The 24,946-nt window shown below is 44.9% G+C and overlaps 1 protein-coding gene across 1 annotated transcript in view; it reads right to left on the bottom strand.

Annotated features, from left to right (window-relative positions):
• Positions 1-928: 928 nt before the first annotated feature.
• The window catches only part of eps8l1a (EPS8 signaling adaptor L1a), a 25,888-nt gene continuing 1,870 nt past the window's right edge, over positions 929-24,946 (bottom strand). Inside the window, exons 2-15 of the mRNA XM_071404521.1 lie at positions 22,166-22,271; positions 22,022-22,080; positions 21,063-21,195; positions 20,347-20,435; positions 18,066-18,140; positions 17,393-17,541; positions 16,545-16,689; positions 16,380-16,435; positions 14,784-14,892; positions 13,796-13,936; positions 12,328-12,451; positions 4,991-5,156; positions 3,730-3,862; positions 929-1,456 (exon numbers count right to left, since the gene is read on the bottom strand). Of these exons, the coding sequence (XP_071260622.1) occupies positions 1,370-1,456; positions 3,730-3,862; positions 4,991-5,156; positions 12,328-12,451; positions 13,796-13,936; positions 14,784-14,892; positions 16,380-16,435; positions 16,545-16,689; positions 17,393-17,541; positions 18,066-18,140; positions 20,347-20,435; positions 21,063-21,195; positions 22,022-22,080; positions 22,166-22,271 (1,572 nt within the window). The 3' untranslated portion in view covers positions 929-1,369. The remainder of the gene's footprint in view (positions 1,457-3,729; positions 3,863-4,990; positions 5,157-12,327; positions 12,452-13,795; positions 13,937-14,783; positions 14,893-16,379; positions 16,436-16,544; positions 16,690-17,392; positions 17,542-18,065; positions 18,141-20,346; positions 20,436-21,062; positions 21,196-22,021; positions 22,081-22,165; positions 22,272-24,946) is intronic.

Consider the following 24,946-nt stretch of genomic DNA (forward strand, 5'->3'; position numbering starts at 1 on the left):
GTGATGGTGTGGGGATGCTTTGCTGGTAACACTGTCTGTGATTTATGTAGAATTTAAGGCAAACTTAACCAGCATGGCTACCACAGCATTCTGAAGCGATCCACCATCCCATCTTTGCGCTTAGTGGGACTATCATTTGTTTTTCAAAAGGACAATCACCAAACACACCTCCAGGCTGTGTAAGGGCGTTGCCTTGATGACAGCTTTGCACACTCTTGGAATTCTCTCAACCAGGTTCATGAGGTAGTCACCTGGGCCCGGACTCACAAACCTTCTTAAGAAGAAATGTCATTTTTTCCTTAACTATAGATTTAAGAAGAAAGTTAAGCAAAGTTGCTATTACTCAAAAAGGTTTTTAGAAATGTTCTTGTGCTAATACGTTTCTCTTTAAGCAAAAAGTTAGGAAGAAATGTGATATTTGAAAATAAGGTTTTTGGATATGTTCTTAATTCCAAGATGGCTAAACCCTTGTCTTAATCTCAGGGCAGTGAGAGGAAACAGCTCATGAAAGTAATTGAACATGTTTAATTCACTCACAAACTTCATCTGAAGTTTCAGTGTTAATTATTTTATTTATTTTAATTAAATTTTATAGTAATACACTTGTGTTACTCGACACTGTATGCTTCTGGATCTTCTCCTAAAACGTGATAGACTGCTTACAGGGTAAAGGCGTCAGCAGGCTTCAGTTCGGCTGGCGCCTAGCTGAACTCGGCTAGCCGAACTGAACAAAAATATCGGCAACAGTACTGTTTGTCCATTTTGAGACGCCATAACCTCCTCAAAATAGTCAGATTTGTTCTAAGATACTGTAACTCAAGAAATATGTCATTCATTTTGAATTTTTTTCAGAGGAGATCTTAGTCATGCAATTGTCCATCTAACTAAGATGTTTGGTGAAGTATTTCTCAATGAAAACTCTTGCATGAAAATGAGTCATCTCTCGTTGAATGACAACAAAGACTTTATTGAAAAATCCCTACTGTTGACCAATCACCAACGAAGAGGCGTAGACTAAGGCTCAAAACTTCTGCTTGCATCCAGAAAAATGTTGTGCCTGAACAGCCTAAAAAACACTCACCAACGTCCAAAACAAACAACGTCACAAAATGTCATCATAATATATGCACAAACTCTTTCGAACTATTTTGGCTGGGAAGCATGCGGACGCCTTAGGAAAACCAAGTCATTTTATAGTTTGGGTGAACTACCCTTTAAAAGTGAAATCTCTGTATCAGAGTCTCCATACAGACAATGTTATTGAGTGTGTGTGTCCTCTTAATCAGTGACAGTGATGTTATTGTGTTGGCGTCCATCAACCAGTGATATCTGTGTATCAGTGATATACATGTGTATAGCTTGTTCTTGGTCACAGCCTCCTGCTCTCCAGCTGGAAGTCCGCTTTCTGTTTCTGTTTCTCCATCATTGTCTCCAGCTCTGTAGATTTGCGGACATCCTAATAGAAATGGAGAGAGAGACCGAGAAAGAAAGGAAGAAATACAGTCTGTTAAGGAGCTAGTAGTTACTTTGCTAACGTTAGGGAGCTAGTAGTTACTTTGCTAACGTTAGGGAGCTAGTAGAGTTACTTTGCTAACGTTAGGGAGCTAGTAGTTACTTTGCTAACGTTAGGGAGTTAGTAGTTACTTTGCTGACGTTAGGGAGCTAGTAGAGTTACTTTGCTAACGTTAAGGAGCTAGTAGTTACTTTGCTAATGTTAGGGAGCTAGTAGAGTTACTTTGCTAACGTTAAGGAGCTAGTAGTTACTTTGCTAACGTTAGGGAGCTAGTAGTTACTTTGCTGACGTTAGGGAGCTAGTAGTTACTTTGCTAACGTTAGGGAGCTAGTAGTTACTTTGCTAACGTTAGGGAGCTAGTAGAGTTACTTTGCTAACGTTAGGGAGCTAGTAGAGTTACTTTGCTAACGTTAGGGAGCTAGTAGTTACTTTGCTAACGTTAGGGAGTTAGTAGTTACTTTGCTGACGTTAGGGAGCTAGTAGAGTTACTTTGCTAACGTTAAGGAGCTAGTAGTTACTTTGCTAACGTTAGGGAGCTAGTAGTTACTTTGCTAACGTTAGGGAGTTAGTAGTTACTTTGCTGACGTTAGGGAGCTAGTAGTTACTTTGCTGACGTTAGGGAGCTAGTAGAGTTACTTTGCTAACGTTAGGGAGCTAGTAGTTACTTTGCTGACGTTAGGGAGCTAGTAGAGTTACTTTGCTAACGTTAGGGAGCTAGTAGTTACTTTGCTGACGTTAGGGAGCTAGTAGTTACTTTGCTGACGTTAGGGAGCTAGTAGAGTTACTTTGCTAACGTTAGGGAGCTAGTAGTTACTTTGCTGACGTTAGGGAGTTAGTAGTTACTTTGCCAACGTTAGGGAGCTAGTAGTTACTTTGCTAACGTTAGGGAGCTAGTAGTTACTTTGCTAACGTTAAGGAGCTAGTAGAGTTATTTTCTAACGTTAGCCTATTGTCTGTAGCAAAGCACAGTAATGAAAGGTCAAGTCACTACTGGTTGGTCAGATTATAAAATGTGAGTGAACTACTCTCACTTCCAGTGAGAAAGTATGTGCTGTGATATTGTAGTGAAACCAGGGGGTAGCCCAGACTGGGACTCCAACCCAAGTCCAGCCAACACCTAGCAACCTTGTCAAGAGGTAACGGTCATTACCCCCTTCCTTCTGGAGAGTGTATCCCCACGCTTCTCTTTACCAAGTCCCTCATGTGTACACACCTCTCCGATGGAGGTGCCTTCCTTGAGTCATCCCCCTTCTGACATGTAGTCCTGGCCACAGTGTAGCAAATTCAGGGGTAGACCTAACCAGGACGCAAACCCTGGTCCAGTGACTGTCAAGCTAACACCCTAACCATTACACCAAGAGGTCTGAACCTCTTGAGGAAGTCTTTAGGTGTTGGATTAGGTTCTACAATATATTGGTTAGATTCCAAAATGGAAAATGACTCACTTCACTCCCTTTATTAAAAAAACAGGAAGTATAGACCTTTTAACATAACTTGACATTTTAAACAACCTTGTCCATCCAACAATATATTGTATGAGATTAATGTGTTACACATCTAACACCAGTCCATCACTAGAAGTATTAATGCATCTGCACCCAGAAACTTCCAGAGACTCCCAGTCACGCTGAATAGGAAAGAGGAGAGAGAGAGAGGAGGGAGGGAAGAGGAGAGAGAGGGAGAGAAGGAGGGAGAGAAGAAGAGAGAGAGGGAGAGGAGGTAGGGAAGAGGAGAGAAAGGAGAGAAGGAGGGAGAGAAGAGGAGAGAGAAAAAAGCATGGGAACCAAAGATCTATAATGTGAGAGTTGTGTCAACCAGAAGAGAAGGATGGGAAGCAAGGATCTATAATGTGAGAGTTGTGTCAACCAGAAGAGAAGGATGGGAACCAAGGATCTATAATGTGAGAGTTGTGTCAACCAGAAGAGAAGGATGGGAACCAAGGATCTATAATGTGAGAGTTGTGTCAACCAGAAGAGAAGGAAGACAGAGGGAAAGGAGAAATAAGAGGAGTACTGAGGAAGTGATGTGTTTTGATACAACACTATAAGAGTTGTGATGAGAATTGGGTGAGAATGGGGTTGCCAGTCAATGGGGCTGCCAGTCAATGGGGTTGTCAGTCAATGGGGTTACCAATCAATGGGGTTACCAATCAATGGGGTTGCCAGTCAATGGTGTTGCCAGTCAATGGTGTTGCCAGTCAATAGGGTTGCTTGTACCTCCAGTAAAGCCTTCTGCACCATCATCTGGCTGTACACTCTGGCACCCTCCTCTGGTGAAAACATACGCAGGTCCTCTTTACTCAGGGCAAAGAGCTCAGCACCAGTGAGTCTCCCCAGCAGTGTTACTGTCCTGAATGGAGAGAGATAGGGGAGAGTAAGGTGGTCAGAAGTGTTACTGTCCTGAATAGAAAGAGAGATAGGGCAGAGTAAGGTGGTCAGAAGTGTTACTGTCCTGAATAGAGAGAGATATAGGGGAGAGTAAGGTGGTCAGAAGTGTTACTGTCCTGAATAGAGAGAGAGATAGGGGAGAGTACGGTGGTCAGAAGTATTACTGTCCTGAATAGAGAGAGATATAGGGGAGAGTAAGGTGGTCAGAAGTGTTACTGTCCTGAATAGAGAGAGAGATAGGGGAGAGTAAGGTGGTCAGAAGTGTTACTGTCCTGAATAGAGAGAGAGATAGGGGAGAGTACGGTGGTCAGAAGTATTACTGTCCTGAATAGAGAGAGATATAGGGGAGAGTAAGGTGGTCAGAAGTGTTACTGTCCTGAATAGAGAGAGAGATAGGGGAGAGTAAGGTGGTCAGAAGTGTTACTGTCCTGAATAGAGAGAGAGATAGGGCAGAGTAAGGTGGTCAGAAGTGTTACTGTCCTGAATAGAGAGAGAGATAGGGCAGAGTAAGGTGGTCAGAAGTGTTACTGTCCTGAATAGAGAGAGAGATAGGGCAGAGTAAGGTGGTCAGTAGTGTTACTGTCCTGAATAGAGAGAGAGATAGGGCAGAGTAAGGTGGTCAGAAGTGTTACTGTCCTGAATAGAGAGAGAGATAGGGGAGAGTAAGGTGGTCAGAAGTATTACTGTCCTGAATAGAGAGAGAGATAGGGGAGAGTAAGGTGGTCAGACGTGTTACTGTCCTGAATAGAGAGAGAGATAGGGCAGAGTAAGGTGGTCAGAAGTGTTACTGTCCTGAATAGAGAGAGAGATAGGGCAGAGTAAGGTGGTCAGAAGTGTTACTGTCCTGAATAGAGAGAGAGATAGGGCAGAGTAAGGTGGTCAGAAGTGTTACTGTCCTGAATAGAGAGAGAGATAGGGCAGAGTAAGGTGGTCAGAAGTGTTACTGTCCTGAATAGAGAGAGAGATAGGGCAGAGTAAGGTAAGGTGGTCTTCATTATGGCCATGCTAGAAAGGATAGACGTGTGACAGAAATATAGTGTATATCAAGTATACTGCAGTAGACTGAACTAGCTCCACTACACCCACTCACGGCTCAGTGAAGCCCTTCCCTCTCAGCCAGCCCTCTACCTCAGCAGGAGGGGAGTGGTAGTCCAGGGGGGCCGAGGTGTCTGTGGTGCGGGGGATCACTAGGGGACGGATGGAGCCCGCCCTGCCGTTGGCCAGCCGCTGGAGGAGCTCATCGTTCACCATAAAGCCTGTGTACAGGGGTCACACACACATTTAACGTCAGTTAAGAATGTGAACATTCTGTATACACACACTGTTACAAGCATGTTCTCACTTATAAACATGTACTCTATCACAAACACACACACACACACACACACACACACACACACACACACACACACACACACACACACACACACACACACACACACACACACACACACACACACACACACACACACACACACATTGACTTGGAATGCACAGCTTTGGGATTAGATATTACATTGACTACATTGACTTGGACTACATTTACATTGTAGTCATTTAACCCATTTTATCCAGAGGAATCTAGAGTGGTGGATATTATCAGGAGGCTTATCAACATCATACAGAACACGGCGGTATAACACAACCACTAAACCTTTAGAAGTAGCCAGCCGGTCTGCAGTGCTATGAACAGAAAACACAGAGTGCCTGATAAGAGTAGTGCTATTCTGAATCCCAAATGGCACCCTATTCCCTATATAGTGCACTATTTCTGGTATTGAATTGTAAAAAAAGAATAGTGCACTATATTGGGAATAGGATTGTTAAAACAGCCACACATTCAGATTTAGTATTTCTCTATGCACCTCTAGTTTGTCCCTTTATTTAGAATGCCTGACAGCTCATCAGTCAATCACCCCTAACTTTCTACCCAATCAGAGACATTCTCTTCCACCTGTTAGTTGTAAGTCCCGGCTCCAGCCAGTGAGTTGCAGTGATGGAAAGTTTGGCTCTTTTTACTGACTCGGATCTTTCAGACTCGTTCAGTCAAAAGAACAAATGTTTCGACTCATTTTGTTCATTTGAGTCAGTAATGCCCAGAGCATGAAGGACCACCTACCGGCGAATGATGAACTGAAAACTCAAAAAAGTAATGATTCTACAAGCCTCTCATTCACATGTTGTTCACCATAACGGGCTTATTAGAGCTGTGTGACTGAGACATGTCAAAGGTTTAAAACATATATGTTTATTGATTGCTAAACATACAAATAAAAATAAAAACATTCTTGATATATTTGAAACGAGGTCTAGTTGTGGGCGCAACCGGACTAGATTGAGAACGACTCTTGGACTAGATTGAGAACGACTCATGGCGGAATGTATTGCTTGACTGCCGTGAGGGTGATAAGCACAATGTGGTTCGTGAACTGCAGCCCCTAAACGATTCATTCTCCAGTTCGGGTTTGTAGAGCAGAGGCTGTGTTTTGGTTCTACTAAGGTAGGTCCATCATACCATTCAATAATCAATGATTTGCCTTCATTTCTGCACCATGAGATCAATGATCAGTTCTAAACATGTCTGTTTCTTCTCTATGCTCATGATCTATTTCCCTGAGGACATGATGACAGACAGTTGGTGGTCGGAGGACGTCTCTGGAGCCGTTGAGCCAGAGGAGTGTGTATTAATCCTGATGTAGGACTCATTGCGGCCAGTACTAGCAGGTCAAACAAACGACTAAAATAAACGAGTCACAAAAAAAAAAAATCATGACTCTCGAGTCAGTAAAAGTGGTTGTTCAAAAATAACTAAATCAAATCAAATCAAATCAAATCAAATTTTATTAGTCACATACACATGGTTAGCAGATGTTAATGCGAGTGTAGCGAAATGCTTGTGCTTCTAGTTCCGACAATGCAGTAATAACCAACAAGTAATCTAACCTAACAATTCCACAACTACTACCTTATACACACACAAGTGTAAAGGGATAAAGAATATGTACATAAAGATATATGAATGAGTGGTGGTACAGAACGGCATAGGCAAGATGCAGTAGATGGTATAGAGTACGGTATATACATATGAGATGAGTACTGTAGGGTATGTAAACATAAAGTGGCATAGTTTAAAGTGGCTAGTGATACATGTATTACATAAAGATGGCAAGATGCAGTAGATGATATAGAGTACAGTATATACATATGAGATGGGTAATGTAGGGTATGTAAACATTATATTAAGTGGCATTGTTTAAAGTGGCTAGTGGTACATTTTTACATAATTTCCATCAATTCCCATTTTTAAAGTGGCTGGAGTTGAGTCAGTATGTTGGCAGCGGCCGCTAAATGTTAGTGGTGGCTGTTTAACAGTCTGATGGCCTTGAGATAGAAGCTGTTTTTCAGTCTCTCGGTCCCTGCTTTGATGCACCTGTACTGACCTCGCCTTCTGGATGATAGCGGGGTGAACAGGCAGTGGCTTGGGTGGTTGTTGTCCTTGATGATCTTTATGGCCTTCCTGTGACATCGGGTGGTGTAGGTGTCCTGGAGGGCAGGTAGTTTGCCCCCGGTGATGCGTTCTGCAGACCTCACTACCCTCTGGAGAGCCTTACGGTTGTGGGCGGAGCAGTTGCCGTACCAGGCGGTGATACAGCCCGACAGGATGCTCTCGATTGTGCATCTGTAGAAGTTTGTGAGTGCTTTTGGTGACAAGCCGAATTTCTTCAGCCTCCTGAGGTTGAAGAGGCGCTGCTGCGCCTTCTTCACGACGCTGTCTGTGTGGGTGGACCAATTCAGTTTGTCCGTGATGTGTACACCGAGGAACTTAAAACTTTCCACCTTCTCCACTACTGACCCGTCGATGTGGATAGGGGGGTGCTCCCTCTGCTGTTTCCTGAAGTCCACAATCATCTCCTTTGTTTTGTTGACGTTGAGTGTGAGGTTATTTTCCTGACACCACACTCCGAGGGCCCTCACCTCCTCCCTGTAGGCCGTCTCGTCGTTGTTGGTAATCAAGCCTACCACTGTAGTGTCATCCGCAAACTTGATGATTGAGTTGGAGGCGTGCATGGCCACGCAGTCGTGGGTGAACAGGGAGTACAGGAGAGGGCTCAGAACGCACCCTTGTGGGGCCCCAGTGTTGAGGATCAGCGGGGTGGAGATGTTGTTACCTACCCTCACCACCTGGGGGCGGCCCGTCAGGAAGTCCAGGACCCAGTTGCACAGGGCGGGGTCGAGACCCAGGGTCTCGAGCTTGATGACGAGTTTGGAGGGTACTATGGTGTTAAATGCTGAGCTGTAATCGATGAACAGCATTCTCACATGGGTATTCCTCTTGTCCAGATGGGTTAGGGCAGTGTGCAGTGTGGTTGCGATTGCGTCGTCTGTGGACCTATTGGGTCGGTAAGCAAATTGGAGTGGGTCTAGGGTGTCCGGTAGGGTGGAGGTGATATGGTCCTTGACTAGTCTCTCAAAGCACTTCATGATGACGGAAGTGAGTGCTACGGGGCGGTAGTCGTTTAGCTCAGTTACCTTAGCTTTCTTGGGAACAGGAACAATGGTGGCCCTCTTGAAGCATGTGGTAACAGCAGACTGGGATAAGGATTGATTGAATATGTCCGTAAACACACCAGCCAGCTGGTCTGCGCATGCTCTGAGGACGCGGCTGGGAATGCCGTCTGGGCCTGCAGCCTTGCGAGGGTTAACACGTTTAAATGTTTTACTCACCTCGGCTGCAGTGAAGGAGAGCCCGCAGGTTTTGGTAGGGGGCCGTGTCAGTGGCACTGTATTGTCCTCAAAGCGGGCAAAAAAGTTGTTTAGCCTGTCTGGGAGCAAGACATCCTGGTCCGCGACGGGGCTGGTTTTCTTTTTGTAATCCGTGATTGACTGTAGACCCTGCCACATACCTCTTGTGTCTGAGCTGTTGAATTGCGACTCGATTTTGTCTCTGTACTGGGACTTAGCCTGTTTGATTGCCTTGCGGAGAGAATAGCTACACTGTTTGTATTCGGTCATGCTTCCGGTCACCTTGCCCTGGTTAAAAGCAGTGGTTCGCGCTTTCAGTTTCACGCGAATGCTGCCGTCAATCCACGGTTTCTGGTTTGGGAATGTTTTAATCGTTGCTGTGGGTACGACATCGTCAATGCACTTCCTAATGAACTCGCTCACCGAATCAGCATATTCGTCAATATTGTTGTTGGACGCAATGCGGAACATATTCCAATCCGCGTGATCGAAGCAGTCTTGAAGCGTGGAATCAGATTGGTCGGACCAGCGTTGAACAGACCTGAGCGCGGGAGCTTGTTGTTTTAGTTTCTGTTTGTAGGCTGGAATCAACAAAATCGAGTCGTGGTCAGCTTTTCCGAAAGGGGGGCGGGGGAGGGCCTTATATGCGTCGCGGAAATTAGTATAACAATGATCTAGGGTTTTTCCAGCCCTGGTAGCACAATCGATATGCTGATAGAATTTAGGGAGTTTTGTTTTTAGATTAGCCTTGTTAAAATCCCCAGCTACGATGAATGCAGCCTCAGGGTGTGTGGTTTCCAGTTTACAAAGAGTCAGATAAAGTTCGTTCAGGGCCATCGATGTGTCTGCTTGGGGGGGAATATATACGGCTGTGATTATGATTGAAGAGAATTCCCTTGGTAGATAATGCGGTCGACATTTTATTGTGAGGAGTTCTAGATCAGGTGAACAGAATGACTGTGTGTTGTTATGATGATCACACCACGTCTCGTTAATCATAAGGCATACCCCCCCGCCCCTCTTCTTACCAGAAAGATGTTTGTTTCTGTCGGCGCGATGCATGAAGAAACCAGCTGGCTGCACCGACTCCGTTAGCGTCTCTTGAGTTAGCCATGTTTCCGTGAAGCAGAGCACGTTGCAATCCCTGATGTCTCTCTGGAATGCTACCCGTGCTCGGATTTCATCAACCTTATTGTCAAGAGACTGGACATTGGCGAGTAGTATGCTAGGGAGTGGAGCGCGATGTGCCCGTCTCCGAAGCCTGGCCAGGAGACCGCCTCGTTTGCCCCTTTTACGGCGTCGCACAGGGTCGCCGGCTGGGATCAGATCCATTGTATTGGGTGGAAGGCAAAACACTGGATCCGTTTCGGGAAAGTCATATTCCTGGTAGGAACGATGATGAGTTGACGTTAATCGTATATTCAGTAGTTCCTCCCGACTGTATGTAATGAAACCTAAGATTACCTGGGGTACCGATGTAAGAAATAACACATAAAAAAACAAAATACTGCATATTTTCCAAGGAACGCGAAGCGAGGCGGCCATCTCGTTTCGGCGCCGGATGTTGTTGTCGTTATTCAACTGCACATCAATAGTGAGTTGTGGTGAAGACAGAGAACAGATAGTTTGTGAGTTCTCCTTAGAAGTATCAAGACAAGTTCCAAGTTGCACCATGTTTAGCTGTATTTGTGCTGCATAAAACAAGTGAGGATTACCAGTACATGGTGTCTATGACATGCTGTCTGTCAGGGGATAAAGTCATGTGGTGCCTTTATAGTGTTTATGAGATAATCATCATTGCTAGCTAAGTAGCCAGTTAGTATAGACTACAGTTAGCCAGGATAACTAGATACATTTTTATGTGTCATGAACTCTGAGTATTTCAGTTACATTATGTCTATAAGACAGTCATATCTTTGTTACAGCAGTTACATTATGTCTATAAGTATAAGACAGTCATATCTTTGTTACAGCAGTTACATTATGTCTATAAGACAGACATATCTTTATTATAGTAGTTACATTATGTCTATAAGACAGACATATCTTTATTATAGTGATTACATTATGTCTATAAGACAGACATATCTTTATTATAGTGGTTACATTATGTCTATAAGACAGAAATATATTTATTATAGTGGTTACATTATGTCTATAAGACAGTCATATCTTTGTAACAGCAGTTACATCATGTCTAAAAGACAGACATATTTGTTACAGCAGTTACATTATGTCTGTAAGACAGTCATATCTTTTTACAGCAGCTACATTCTATGCAGAGTTAGTGTTATACTGTACAGCCTCCTCACTACTGCAGCAGCTTATTAGTCATGTATAGCATGTTGAGTTGGGTTAGCATTCTATGAAGAGCTAACATGGCTGTCATATAGAATGTTGTAGAGTCATGTAAATGAAGAGTTAACAAGGCTGTCATAGAATGTTGTAGAGTCATGTAAATGAAGAGTTAACATGGCTGTCATAGAATGTTGTAGAGTCATGTAAATGAAGAGCTAACAAGGCTGTCATAGAATGTTGTAGTGTCATGTAAATGAAGAGTTAACATGGCTGTCATAGAATGTTGTAGTGTCATGTAAATGCATCATAATGCAGAAACATCATTGGCCAAACTATTTAACTTCTTATGGCTGCAGGGGCAGTATTGAGTAGCTTGGATGAAAAGGTGCCCAGAGTAAACTGCCTGCTCCTCAGTTCTAGTTGCTAATATATGCATATTATTATTAATATTGAATAGAAAACACTCTGAAGTTTCTAAAACTGTTTGAATGATGTCTGTGAGTATAACAGAGCTCATATGGCAGGCAAAAACCTGAGAAAAAAATCCAACCAGGAAGTGGGAAATCTGAGGTTTGTAGGTTTTCAACTCATCGCCTATCGAATACACAGTGGGATATGGGTCAGTTTGCACTTCCTACAGCTTCCACTAGATGTCAACAGTCTTTAGAACCTTGTCTGATGCTTCTACTGTGTAGTGGGGCCGAAGGAGAGGGGAATGAGTAAGGTCTGCCATGAGCTGACCACGCTCTGCGCGTTCACATGTGAGGGAGCTCTGTTCCATCGCACTTCTGAAGACAATGGAATTCTCCGGTTGGAATATTATTGAAGATTTATGTTAAAAACATCCTAAAGATTGATTCAATACATCGTTTGACATGTTTCTACTGACTGTTACGGAACTTTTTGACATTTCGTCTGCTTTTAGTGAACGCGCTTCGTGACTTTGGATTTGTTTACCAAACACGCTAACAAAAGTAGCTATTTGGACATAAATGATGGACATTTCCGAACAAAACGAACATTTCTTGTGGAAGTGGGAGTCCTGGGAGTGCATTCCGACGAAGATCAGCAAAGGTAAGTGAAGATTTATAATGCTATTTATGACTTTTGTTGTCTCCACAATTTGGCGGGTAACTGTATGGCTTACTTTTGTGGCTGAACGAAATACTTGTATGCTTGAGGAATTTTAATTATGAGATTTCTGTTGTTTGAATTTGGCGCTCTGCACTTTCACTGGCTGTTGTCATATCGATCCCGTTAATGGGATTGCAGCCCTAAGAAGTTTTTAAATACATGGAGGAAAGTGTGTCAACGGTCAGAAGGAGGAATGTGTACCTGGAGGTGGGTGGTGACTGACCACTATAGACCACCAAACCACAGGCTTACCTTTGTCCCCTGTCATGGTGGAGGGGGACATGCTTTGAGGACGGCGGGGCACGGCGAGGAGGTTGGCCCCTTCTCTGCTGGAGGGGGTGTAGGAGAAGTGCCTTGTAGGGGCGAAGGGCATCTTCTGTCAAACAGAGACAGGAACACACAGGGTAACTCAGATGAGTCGGTGAGTATGTGTCTATTAAGCCCAGTTCAGATACAACAGCCAAGACGAGACGGTTTTATGCCATTTTAGAACGAAATTAGCTTGATCTGTTGTAGTTTTAGAACGTCTCATGTCGTCTGCTGTAATTTACAAGATTCAACACCTCAAATCTTAGCTAAAGACGAAACGGATCCGTTTAGCCAATCAGAAAACAGTGTGCTGACATTCTGTGTTTAGCCAAGCAGCTAGCTAGCTAACCAAGCAGACCACTAGCTAGCTAACCAAGCAGACCACTAGCTAGCTAACCAAGCAGACCACTAGCTAGCTAACCAAGCAGACCACTAGCTAACTAACCAAGCAGACCACTAGCTAGCTAACCTAGCAGACCACTAGCTAGCTAGCCAAGCAGCTAACTAGCTAGCTAACCAAGCAGACCACTAGCTAGCTAACCAAGCAGACCACTAGCTAACTAACCAAGCAGACCACTAGCTAGCTAACCAAGCAGACCACTAGCTAACTAACCAAGCAGACCACTAGCTAGCTAACCTAGCAGACCACTAGCTAGCTAGCCAAGCAGCTAACTAGCTAGCTAACCAAGCAGACCACTAGCTAGCTAACCAAGCAGACCACTAGCTAGCTAACCAAGCAGACCACTAGCTAGCTAACCAAGTAGACCACTAGCTAGCTAACCAAGCAGACCACTAGCTAGCTAACCAAGCAGACCACTAGCTAGCTAACCAAGCAGACCACTAGCTAGCTAACCAAGTAGACCACTAGCTAGCTAACCAAGCAGACCACTAGCTAGCTAACCAAGTAGACCACTAGCTAGCTAACCAAGGAGACCACTAGCTAGCTAACCAAGGAGACCACTAGCTAGCTAACCAAGGAGACCACTAGCTAGCTAACCAAGTAGACCACTAGCTAGCTAACCAAGGAGACCACTAGCTAGCTAACCAAGCAGACCACTAGCTAGCTAACCAAGTAGACCACTAGCTAGCTAACCAAGGAGACCACTAGCTAGCTAACCAAGCAGACCACTAGCTAGCTAACCAAGCAGACCACTAGCTAACTAACCAAGTAGACCACTAGCTAGCTTGCTGATATTTATCTGACAAGTCACAAAGTGTGTATTTCATGATACTTGTTTGCTACAACAAATGGGGACTTTGTATCAAAGTTGTATCACATCATTGTAAAGAGGCACCGTTAGTGTGGAAACGGTGTCAACCATGTGTGTGTGTGTGTGTGTGTGTGTGTGTGTGCGTGTGTGCGTGCGTGCGTGCGTGCGTGCGTGCGTGCGTGCGTGCATGCGTGCGTTACCTTGGACTGTCTGAGTGCCACTGGGCTATCCCTATGGTTGTTGTTGAGGGCAGACAGAGGCTCCAGAATGTTGAAGGGAACAAACCCAATCTGGTCGTAGTTATTGCGGCATTTCCACCAACGCTTTGACGACTCAATCACCTGAAAGAGAGAGGATTTGTGTTAGGATTTTTATTTACAATATGGAATTGTGATTCACTTGTTGTTATAAATAATGTGTTCGCTCAATGTGTTCATGGCCATGTGAGATATAGTGAATCAAGACAATACATCTCTATGTGTTCATGGCCATGTGAGATATAGTGAATCAAGACAATACATCTCTATGTGTTCATGGCCATGTGAGATATACTGAATCAAGACAATACATCTCTATGTGTTCATGGCCATGTGAGATATAGTGAATCAAGACAATACATCTCTATGTGTTCATGGCCATGTGAGATATAGTGAATCAAGACAATACATCTCTATGTGTTCATGGCCATGTGAGATATAGTGAATCAAGACAATACATCTCTATGTGTTCATGGCCATGTGGGATATACTGAATCAAGACAATACATCTCTATGTGTTCATGGCCATGTGGGATATACTGAATCAAGACAATACATCTCTATGTGTTCATGGCCATGTGGGATATACTGAATCAAGACAATACATCTCTATGTGTTCATGGCCATGTGAGATATACTGAATCAAGACAATACATCTCTATGTGTTCATGGCCATGTGAGATATACTGAATCAAGACAATAAAGCTCACAGAATGGAATTAATTTGTGAGAACTTTTTAAGTAATCAGGATAATTCAATACATGTGAACTTCTGTAAATTATAGTTGAGTGACACAAGTAGACCCTATGGGATCTGGTCAAAGGAAGCACACTATATAGGGAGTAGGGTCTTGTTTGGGACAGTATTTAACATGCAGTTCACACGTTATTATAGTGTTGTCATGTAGTATAAACATTCTAGAGTAAAAACCTCCAGAGTTTCTCCCTGCAGCACGGAGAGTTCACTGCTGTTCCTGGCAACAAAGCCGTAGCTGCAGCTGAACATCCTCTCGCCCTCAGGTGGAAGTTCACTGCCATCTCTGGAGGAGAAACAGACAGTCCTGGGGTCAATCTGTTGTATCAGACAGTCCTAGGGTCAATCTGTTGTATCAGACAGTCCTGGGGTCAATCTGTTGTATCAGACAGTCCTAGGGTCAATCTGTTGTATCAGACAGTCCTAGGGTCAATCTGTTGTATCAGACAGTCCTAGGGTGAATCTGTTGTATCAGACAGTCCTGGGGTCAATCTGTTGTATCAGACAGTCCTAGGGTCAATCTGTTGTATCAGACAGTCATAGGGTCAATCTGTTGTATCAGACAGTCCTAGGGTCAATCTGTTGTATCAGACAGTCCTAGGGTCAATCTCAGTTGTATCAGACAGTCCTAGGGTCAATCTGTTGTATCAGACAGTCCTAGGGTCAATCTCAGTTGTATCAGACGGTCCTAGGGTCAATCTCAGTTGTATCAGACAGTCCTAGGGTCAGTCTGTTGTATCAGACAATCCTAGGGTCAATCTGTTGTATCAGACAGTCCTAGGGTCAATCTCAGTTGTATCAGACAGTCCTAGGGTCAATCTCAGTTGTATCAGACAGTCCTAGGGTCAATCTCAGTTGTATCAGACAGTCCTAGGGTCAATCTCAGTTGTATCAGACAGTCCTAGGGTCAATCTCAGTTGTATCAGACAGTCCTAGGGTCAATCTCAGTTGTCTCAGACAGTCCTAGGGTCAATCTCAGTTGTATCAGACAGTCCTAGGGTCAATCTCAGTTGTATCAGACAGTCCTAGGGTCAATCTCAGTTGTATCAGACAGTCCTAGGGTCAATCTCAGTTGTATCAGACAGTCCTAGGGTCAATCTCAGTTGTCTCAGACAGTCCTAGGGTCAATCTCAGTTGTATCAGACAGTCCTAGGGTCAATCTCAGTTGTATCAGACAGTCCTAGGGTCAATCTCAGTTGTATCAGACAGTTCTAGGGTCGATCTCAATTGTATTTCCTTGATTCCTCAAATCCAATCTCCTCGCCAACTTCTCAGCCGTATTGGATTAGAAGGATGACAGTCCCTCCCCTCTAAACCTAATTGAGAATCAAGGAAAGAAGAATTTGCCCCCCTTCTGCCAAAGCATGCACTTTCCCACTCCCTATCATGGAGTTAAGCATTGGCTTGGTCAAAGCATTGCCTGGAGTGAGTTTCCAACATTGGTAAATCCATAATGGGGAATGTGCACATGAAGAGAAGGGTGTAGATTAACGAAACTCCCATTTAACTGTGTGATCAGTTTGTGTTACCTGTCATCTCTCACACACACTGATGTTGTTTCTTTGTAATATTGAGGGTGTATTGAAAAACACCCCTCTGTTTTATGGACACAGGAAGTTATTGGATCCAAGCACTCCATCATAAAGCTTAGTGAAAGGTGAAAGGCTAAAGATGCCATAATCAGCGGTGAAACTGTGTTTGCCCATGTTGTGAACTGTGTGAATCAGTAAACAAAAAGCATTACAGCCGTTATTGTGGATCTCAGAAACGTACGATTCGTCAGTGTGCTGGACTGAGCTGGGTCCTTCCTCAGCCTGACCAGGAGGGTCCTAAATTAGGGAAGGAAAAAGAGGGAATAATTACATAATTAAATCTAATCAATTAAAATCTAATTAGGATGACATACAGTTCTGCTAGCCAATGCTAAAGTAAGTATACCTCTACACTGTATTGAAGAGCATCCTGTTCGTGCTGTGACTTGATTGGGTCCTCCCAAAGTTTACCTTCTGGGTCAAAGACCTTAGGCTGCCATCCATCCAGAAAGACAGGTGAGTATGGAGGGACAGACTCAACAAGCTGGGAGCTGGGAGAGAAAGAGGTCAAAGGTCAGGACTTATCTTGAGCCTTGTCAATGGATGGCAATGTGCATATGAACTACACACAAACATACAGATGCCGTATCTTAATTTGATCATCCTGTTTTTGCAGGAATTTTCCTGCACAGCAGGAAATGCAAACATGTGGTGTATTCAAGGTCTAAAAAGGCTTCTAAAGTTTGTATTTTCCACTTTAAATGTCAGACTTGCACAAATGAAGAATGTATCAAACCCTACAAAAAATTTCCATTAACTATAATCCACACAACAATTCACATTTCCTGTTGCTGCAGGATTATTTTCCTGCTGTGTGAAACAGGCTCAAATTAAGATACGGCATCTGTACATCAATAAGCACAGATATCATATGCAGTACACACACACACACACACACACACACACACACACACACACACACACACACACACACACACACACACACACACACACACACACACACACACACACACACACAAACACTCACTCATGCACACACACAGACACATGCACATACACACACACACAGACACACCAGTTTCCCCTGTAGTTCAGTTGGTAGAGCATGGTGCTTGTAACACCAGTATAGTGGGTTTTATTCCCGGGACCACTCATACGTAAGATGTATGCACGAATGACTGATAGTCGGTTTAGATAAAAGCGTCTGCTAAATAGCATATATGATTATATTACCAGTGTAAGGTCCAGTTAAGCCCTAGGGAGGTCCAGAGCTCCTTCTCGTCATCGGTCAGGTGCTTCTGCAGTAGAGACACAGCACCACTGGTCAGGGCTGGACTGACCACAGTCGCCCCCATCTCTGGCCCACCAGTAGTCTTCACCATCTGAGACCAGAGCGAGAGAGAGACATGAATTGATCTCAGACTTAACACTGATGCCTCCATCCCGACCTCTGTCCGCCAGGGACGGACAGAGAGAGACAGACAGATAGATAATTATACAGTATCACCACAGATAGGACAATGAACCAGATATTTCACCGGATGAATGTGAGCATCTGCTTGGCGTTTCCACTCACTACCAAATATGGTAGTGAGAGGAAGCCCATTGGCCGGCAGTGGGAGAAGATTTTGGCCGACATTCTGCTAATTTTATCAGTGTCCTAATTCAGATAGCATTGCTGGTTAGGTATCCTGTGGCTGTGCTGATGAGGAGTGAACATCTAGCCTGGCCCCAGGTCTGTTGGTACTGCATTGTCAGCGACCAATGGAGTTGGCTATACAGAACACTCAGATCTGGGATCAGGCCAGTAAATACCTACCAAGACCAGTGGACTGATCTGGGACCAGGCTAGTAAGTGAATATATCTGCAGTGAATATATCTGGAACCAGGCTAGTAAATACATACCAGGCCCAGGGGAATAAAGACGTGATGCACCAGCTCCCCAGAAGACGGCTCTGTGATGGACGACTTCAGGCGGTCCTGAAAGCAAAATAATAAAATAATAAAAAATGCTATTTATCCAAAGCAACTTACAGTCCCGCTGCATATATTTGATGTACGGGTGGTCCCGGGAATGGAAGCCTGCCGCTGCATATATTTGATGTACGGGTGGTCCCGGGAATGGAAGCCTGCCGCTGCCAGCACCATGCTCTACTAACTGAGCTACAGATAGTAAAATGGAGGAAAGTACTGAGCTTCTTTTTTTAAAGGGAAAACAGAGATCCAATCTGTATTTTTATTACATGATAGGACACATGTAGGAACAGATTGGGAGATAGGCAGAGGGCAGACAGATGTAGGAACATATTGGGAGACAGGCAGAGGGCAGACAGATGTAAGAACAGATTGGGGGACAGGCAGAGGGCAGACAGATGTAGGAACCGATTGGGAGACAGGCAGAGGGCAGACAGATGTAGGAACAGATTGGGAGATAGACAGAGGGCAGACAGATGTAGGAACAGATTGGGAGACAGGCAGAGGGCAGACAGATGTAGGAACAGATTGGGAGACAGGCAGAGTGCAGACAGATGTAGGAACATATTGGGAGACAGACAGAGGGCAGACAGATGTAGGAACATATTGGGAGATAGACAGAGGGCAGACAGATGTAGGAACAGATTGGGAGATAGGCAGAGGGCAGACAGATGTAGGAACATATTGGGAGATAGGCAGATGTAGAAAGAGATTGGGAGATACACAGAGGGCAGACAGATGTAGGAACAGATTGGGAGACAGGCAGAGGGCAGACAGATGTAGGAACAGATTGGGAGATAGGCAGAGGGCAGACAGATGTAGGAACAGATTGGGAGACAGGCAGAGGGCAGACAGATGTAGGAACATATTGGGAGACAGGCAGAGGGCAGACAGATGTAGGAACAGATTGGGAGATAGGCAGAGGGCAGACAGATGTAGGAACAGATTGGGAGACAGAGGGCAGACAGATGTAGGAACAGATTGGGAGATAGGCAGAGGGCAGACAGATGTAGGAACAGATTGGGAGATAGACAGAGGGCAGACAGATGTAGGAACAGATTGGGAGACAGGCAGAGGGCAGACAGATGTAGGAACAGATTGGGCGACAGGCAGAGGGCAGACAGATGTAGGAACAGATTGGGAGATAGACAGAGGGTAGACAGATGTAGGAACAGATTGGGAGACAGGCAGAGGGCAGACAGATGTAGGAACATATTGGGAGACAGGCAGAGGGCAGACAGATGTAGGAACATATTGGGAGATACACAGAGGGTAGACAGATGTAGGAACATATTGGGAGATAGGCAGAGGGCAGACAGATGTAGGAACAGATTGGGAGATAGGCAGAGGGCAGACAGATGTAGGAACATATTGGGAGATAGGCAGAGGGCAGACAGATGTAGGAACATATTGGGAGATACACAGAGGGTAGACAGATGTAGGAACATATTGGGAGACAGGCAGAGGGCAGACAGATGTAGGAACAGATTGGGAGATAGTCAGAGGGCAGACAGATGTAGGAACAGATTGGGAGATAGGCAGAGGGTAGACAGATGTAGGAACAGATTGGGAGACAGGCAGAGGGCAGACAGATGTAGGAACCGATTGGGAGACAGGCAGAGGGCAGACAGATGTAGGAACATATTGGGAGATAGACAGAGGGTAGACAGATGTAGGAACAGATTGGGAGATAGGCAGAGGGTAGACAGATGTAGGAACAGATTGGGAGACAGGCAGAGGGCAGACAGATGTAGGAACCGATTGGGAGACAGGCAGAGGGCAGACAGATGTAGGAACATATTGGGAGACAGGCAGAGGGCAGACAGATGTAGGAACAGATTGGGAGATAGGCAGAGGGTAGACAGATGTAGGAACCGATTGGGAGACAGGCAGAGGGCAGACAGATGTAGGAACATATTGGGAGATAGACAGAGGGCAGACAGATGTAGGAACATATTGGGAGACAGGCAGAGGGCAGACAGATGTAGGAACATATTGGGAGATAGACAGAGGGTAGACAGCTGTAAGGATGCTGGAGCCCCGTCTCCAAGGGGACATGTGTTGTCCAGAAGGTTACCACTACACCCCGGAGTACACTGAGGTGAGAAAATTAGAAAGAAATGAGCCTTACATACGAAAGATTGATTTTGTGTGACAGAGAGGAACAATAGTCAGAAACAAATGCCTCTGTTATTCCACTACATGGGCTCACCAGCAGACAGAAGGAGTACTTGACTTTCTGAAAAATGTCAACAAACTCCTCCTTAGGTGGAGGGCAGGCTTTCAGGGTCAGCAAATCATCTGCACACAAAACACAAAACAATCAACTACGACGATGGGGATTCATCAATGAAATAACATGTAAGAATAGTACCCAGAATGCACAACTTTATTCATTTCACTAGACCCTTCCTCCTGTTCATCGCTTCTTGAGGTGCCACTGTACAGTTCCACTAGCCAATGCTACAGTAAGTATACCTCTACACTGTATTGAAGAGCATCCTGTTGGTGCTGTGACTGGATTGGGTCCTGAGATTAATGATATGTGCCCATTGATTCTTGAAGAATATAACTTATAAATGCCTCATGAGCCATACCCCGTCAGAACCCAAAATATAAATGTGTTTTGATTACTCCAATGTTTGTAAACAATGCAATTGTAAACAAACACCGTATAGCCAAAAAACATGGCTAAAGCTATTATTTTGGTCTCATTTTTGTTCTCATCTATTTTTGAGCGTTGAGTGTGGTTACATTTCTCCAGACCCATCCGACAGCTGTTTACCACCTTTAATAACTCCCTCTCTCTCTCTCTCTCTCTCTCTCTCTCTCTCTCTCTCTCTCTCTCTCTCTCTCTCTCTCTCTCTCTCTCTCTCTCTCTCTCTCTCTCTCTCTCTCTCTCTCTCTCTCTCTCTCTCTCTCTCTCACCATCCTGCTTCCCTTTCTTCTTGCTTTTTCTGCTCTTCCTCTTCCTCTGGTTGAGGATGCTCTGAGCCTCAGCAGCCTGCTGCAGGCGGCCCATGAAGCGCTCCACGTCATCAAAACAGTGGTTTAGGATCTCCTGAAGGAGGAACACATCGCAGATAAACCAGACACATCAAAGCAGTGGTTTAGGATCTCCTGAAGGAGGAACACATCCCAGATAAACCAGACACATCAACACAGTGGTTTAGGATCTCCTGAAGGAGGAACACATCCCAGATAAACCAGACACATCAATGCAGTGGTTTAGGATCTCCTGAAGGAGGAACACATCCCAGATAAACCAGACACATCAATGCAGTGGTTTAGGATCTCCTGAAGGAGGAACACATCCCAGATAAACCAGACACATCAAAGCAGTGGTTTAGGATCTCCTGAAGGAGGAACACATCCCAGATAAACAGTGGTTTAGGATCTCCTGAAGGAGGAACACATCCCAGATAAACCAGACACATCAACACAGTGGTTTAGGATCTCCTGAAGGAGGAACACATCCCAGATAAACCAGACACATCAATGCAGTGGTTTAGGATCTCCTGAAGGAGGAACACATCCCAGATAAACCAGACACATCAACACAGTGGTTTAGGATCTCCTGAAGGAGGAACACATCCCAGATAAACCAGACACATCAACACAGTGGTTTAGGATCTCTTGAAGGAGGAACACATCCCAGATAAACCAGACACATCAACGCAGTGGTTTAGGATCTCCTGAAGGAGGAACACATCCCAGATAAACCAGACACATCAATGCAGTGGTCTGGTGAGAGCAGCCATGCACACACACACACAAACACACACAAAGACACACAGACACACACAAGCACACACACAAAGACACACGCACACACACATGCACACACACACACACACACACATGAACACACAAATACAGATACATACCACCTCTCTCTCTGCATGTTCTCGAGATATGTGTTTTGGCTCACTGCTGGCCCCCTTCACTGACGAGAGATATAACATAGATGTCAGTTTAAACAACACACACATGCACACACACACACACAGTGCACACACATACACACACACCTTTGAACTCCTTTGCGTAGCCATGGGAAGGAAGTTGACCATCATGGGGCATGACTCTAACACCTGATGGCTTCCTAGGACGTACTGGGGGTGGTGTCCCAGACATCTGAGAGAGAGAGAGAGAGAGAGAGAGACAGAGAAGAGAGAGTGTAATGGTGATGCCATCAAGAGGTCTTCCTGGAGTTTTTGTTTTTTTGTTATATTCCTTAAGACGTCAGCATGCTTCAGTTCGTCTGGCGGCTAGCCCGAATGTGCTTGCATACTTCCTTAAACAATTATAGACTACCACCATGTGATTCAGAAGGTACAGTACAACCATAGACTACCACCATGTGATTCAGAAGTTACAGTACAACCATAGACTACCACCATGTGATTCAGAAGGTACAGTACAACCATAGACTACCACCATGTGGTTCAATCAAGTTCAATCAAGTTTATTTTATATAGATCTTCGTACATCAGCTAATATCTCGAAGTGCTGTACAGAAACCCAGCCTAAAACCCCAAACAGCAAGCAATGCAGGTGTAGAAGCACGGTGGCTAGGAAAAACTCCCTAGAAAGGCCAAAACCTAGGAAGAAACCTAGAGAGGAACCAGGCTATGAGGGGTGGCCAGTCCTCTTCTGGCTGTGCCGGGTGGAGATTATAACAGAACATGGCCAAGATGTTCAAAATGTTCATAAATGACAAGCATGGTGAAATAATAATCAGGAATAAACAGAAGACAGTACAACCATAGACTACCACCATGTGATTCAGAAGACAGTACAACCATAGACTACCACCATGTGGTTCAGAAGACAGTACAACCATAGACTACCACCATGTGGTTCAGAAGACAGTACAACCATAGACTACCACCATGTGATTCAGAAGACAGTACAACCATAGACTACCACCATGTGGTTCAGAAGGTACAGTACAACCATAGACTACCACCATGTGATTCAGAAGACAGTACAACCATAGACTACCACCATGTGATTCAGAAGACAGTACAACCATAGACTACCACCATGTGGTTCAGAAGGTACAGTACAACCATAGACTACCACCATGTGATTCAGAAGACAGTACAACCATAGACTACCACCATGTGGTTCAGAAGGTACAGTACAACCACGAGGGGGGAATTCACCAACCGATTTCACTAACTGCCCCGTCAGATCTCACCACCAGGGGGCAGCAGTGTAACTGCCCAGTCATATCTCACCAACAGGGGGCAGCAGTGTAACTGCCCCGTCAGATCTCACTAACAAGGGGCAGCAGAGTAACTGCCCCGTCAGATCTCACTAACAGGGGGCAGCAGAGTAACTGCCTCGTCAGATCTCACCAACAGGGGGCAGCAGAGTAACTGCCCCGTCAGATCTCACTAACAGGGGGCAGCAGAGTAACTGCCTCGTCAGATCTCACCAACAAGGGGCAGCAGAGTAACTGCCTCGTCAGATCTCACCAACAGGGGGCAGCAGAGTAACTGCCCCGTCAGATCTCACCAACAGGGGGCAGCAGAGTAACTTCCCCCTCAGATCTCACTAACAGGGGGCAGCAATGTAACTGCCCCGTCAGATCTCACCAACAGGGGGCAGCAGAGTAACTACCCCGTCAGATCTCACTAACAGGGGGCAGCAGAGTAACTGCCCCGTCAGATCTCACCAACAGGGGGCAGCAGAGTAACTGCCCAGTCAGATCTCACTAACAGGGGGCAGCAATGTAACTGCCTCGTCAGATCTCACTAACAGGGGCCAGAAGAGTAACTGCCCCGTCAGATCTCACTAACAGGGGCCAGAAGAGTAACTGCCCCGTCAGATCTCACCAACAGGGGGCAGCAGAGTAACTGCCCCGTCAGATCTCACCAACAGGGGCCAGAAGAGTAACTGCCCCGTCAGAATACAAAAGGTAGAAAGGTTAAGAAGAGGAATACAGGGGGTCGTCTTATGACAACACAACTCTTAACAGAGACATACATAACGCATTGGACATTACAAATATATTGCAGAGAGTCAGGTCAGGTCGTCTTATGACAACACAACTCTTAACAGAGACATACATAACGCATTGGACATTACAAATATATTGCAGAGAGTCAGGTCAGGTCGTCTTATGACAACACAACTCTTAACAGAGACATACATAACGCATTGGACATTACAAATATATTGCAGAGAGTCAGGTCAAAAGTGCATCAGCACAAAAGTAAAACAAAAACTGCCTTGTGGATGAAGTACCTTGCTCAAGGGCACAACGGCAGTAGATGGCACATGAGATTGTAGCGGTTCTCTCTTGGCAGAAGGGAAAAGGTTTTCATCACTTTTCACTTTTCTCACTCATCTCCTGTAAACTCTTTCACATACAGTACATACACCCGTGACAATATAAATCACCAACTGCCTTTTAAAATACCGTGAGGTGTTCATATTTTATTTATTTAACTAGGCAAGTCAGTTAAGAACAAATTCTTATTTTACAATTACGGCCTACCAAGGCCAAACCCTCCCCTAACCCGGACGACGCTTGGCCAATTGTGCGCCGCCCTATGGGACTCCCGATCACGGCCGGTTGTGATAAACCCCGGGATCGAACCAGGGTCTGTAGTGACTCCTCTAGCACTGAGATACAGTGCCTTAGACCGCTGCGCCACTATTATCAGTTGATACAAGTGTAACGGATGTGAAATGGCTAGCTAGTTAGCGGGTACGCGCTACTAGCATTTCAATCAGTTACGTCACTTGCTCTGAGACTTAAGTAGGGTTGCCCCTTGCTCTGCAAGGGCCGTGGCCTT

Source organism: Salvelinus alpinus, chromosome 1, assembly GCF_045679555.1.
Source record: "Salvelinus alpinus chromosome 1, SLU_Salpinus.1, whole genome shotgun sequence".
Classification (NCBI taxonomy): Eukaryota; Metazoa; Chordata; class Actinopteri; order Salmoniformes; family Salmonidae; genus Salvelinus; species Salvelinus alpinus.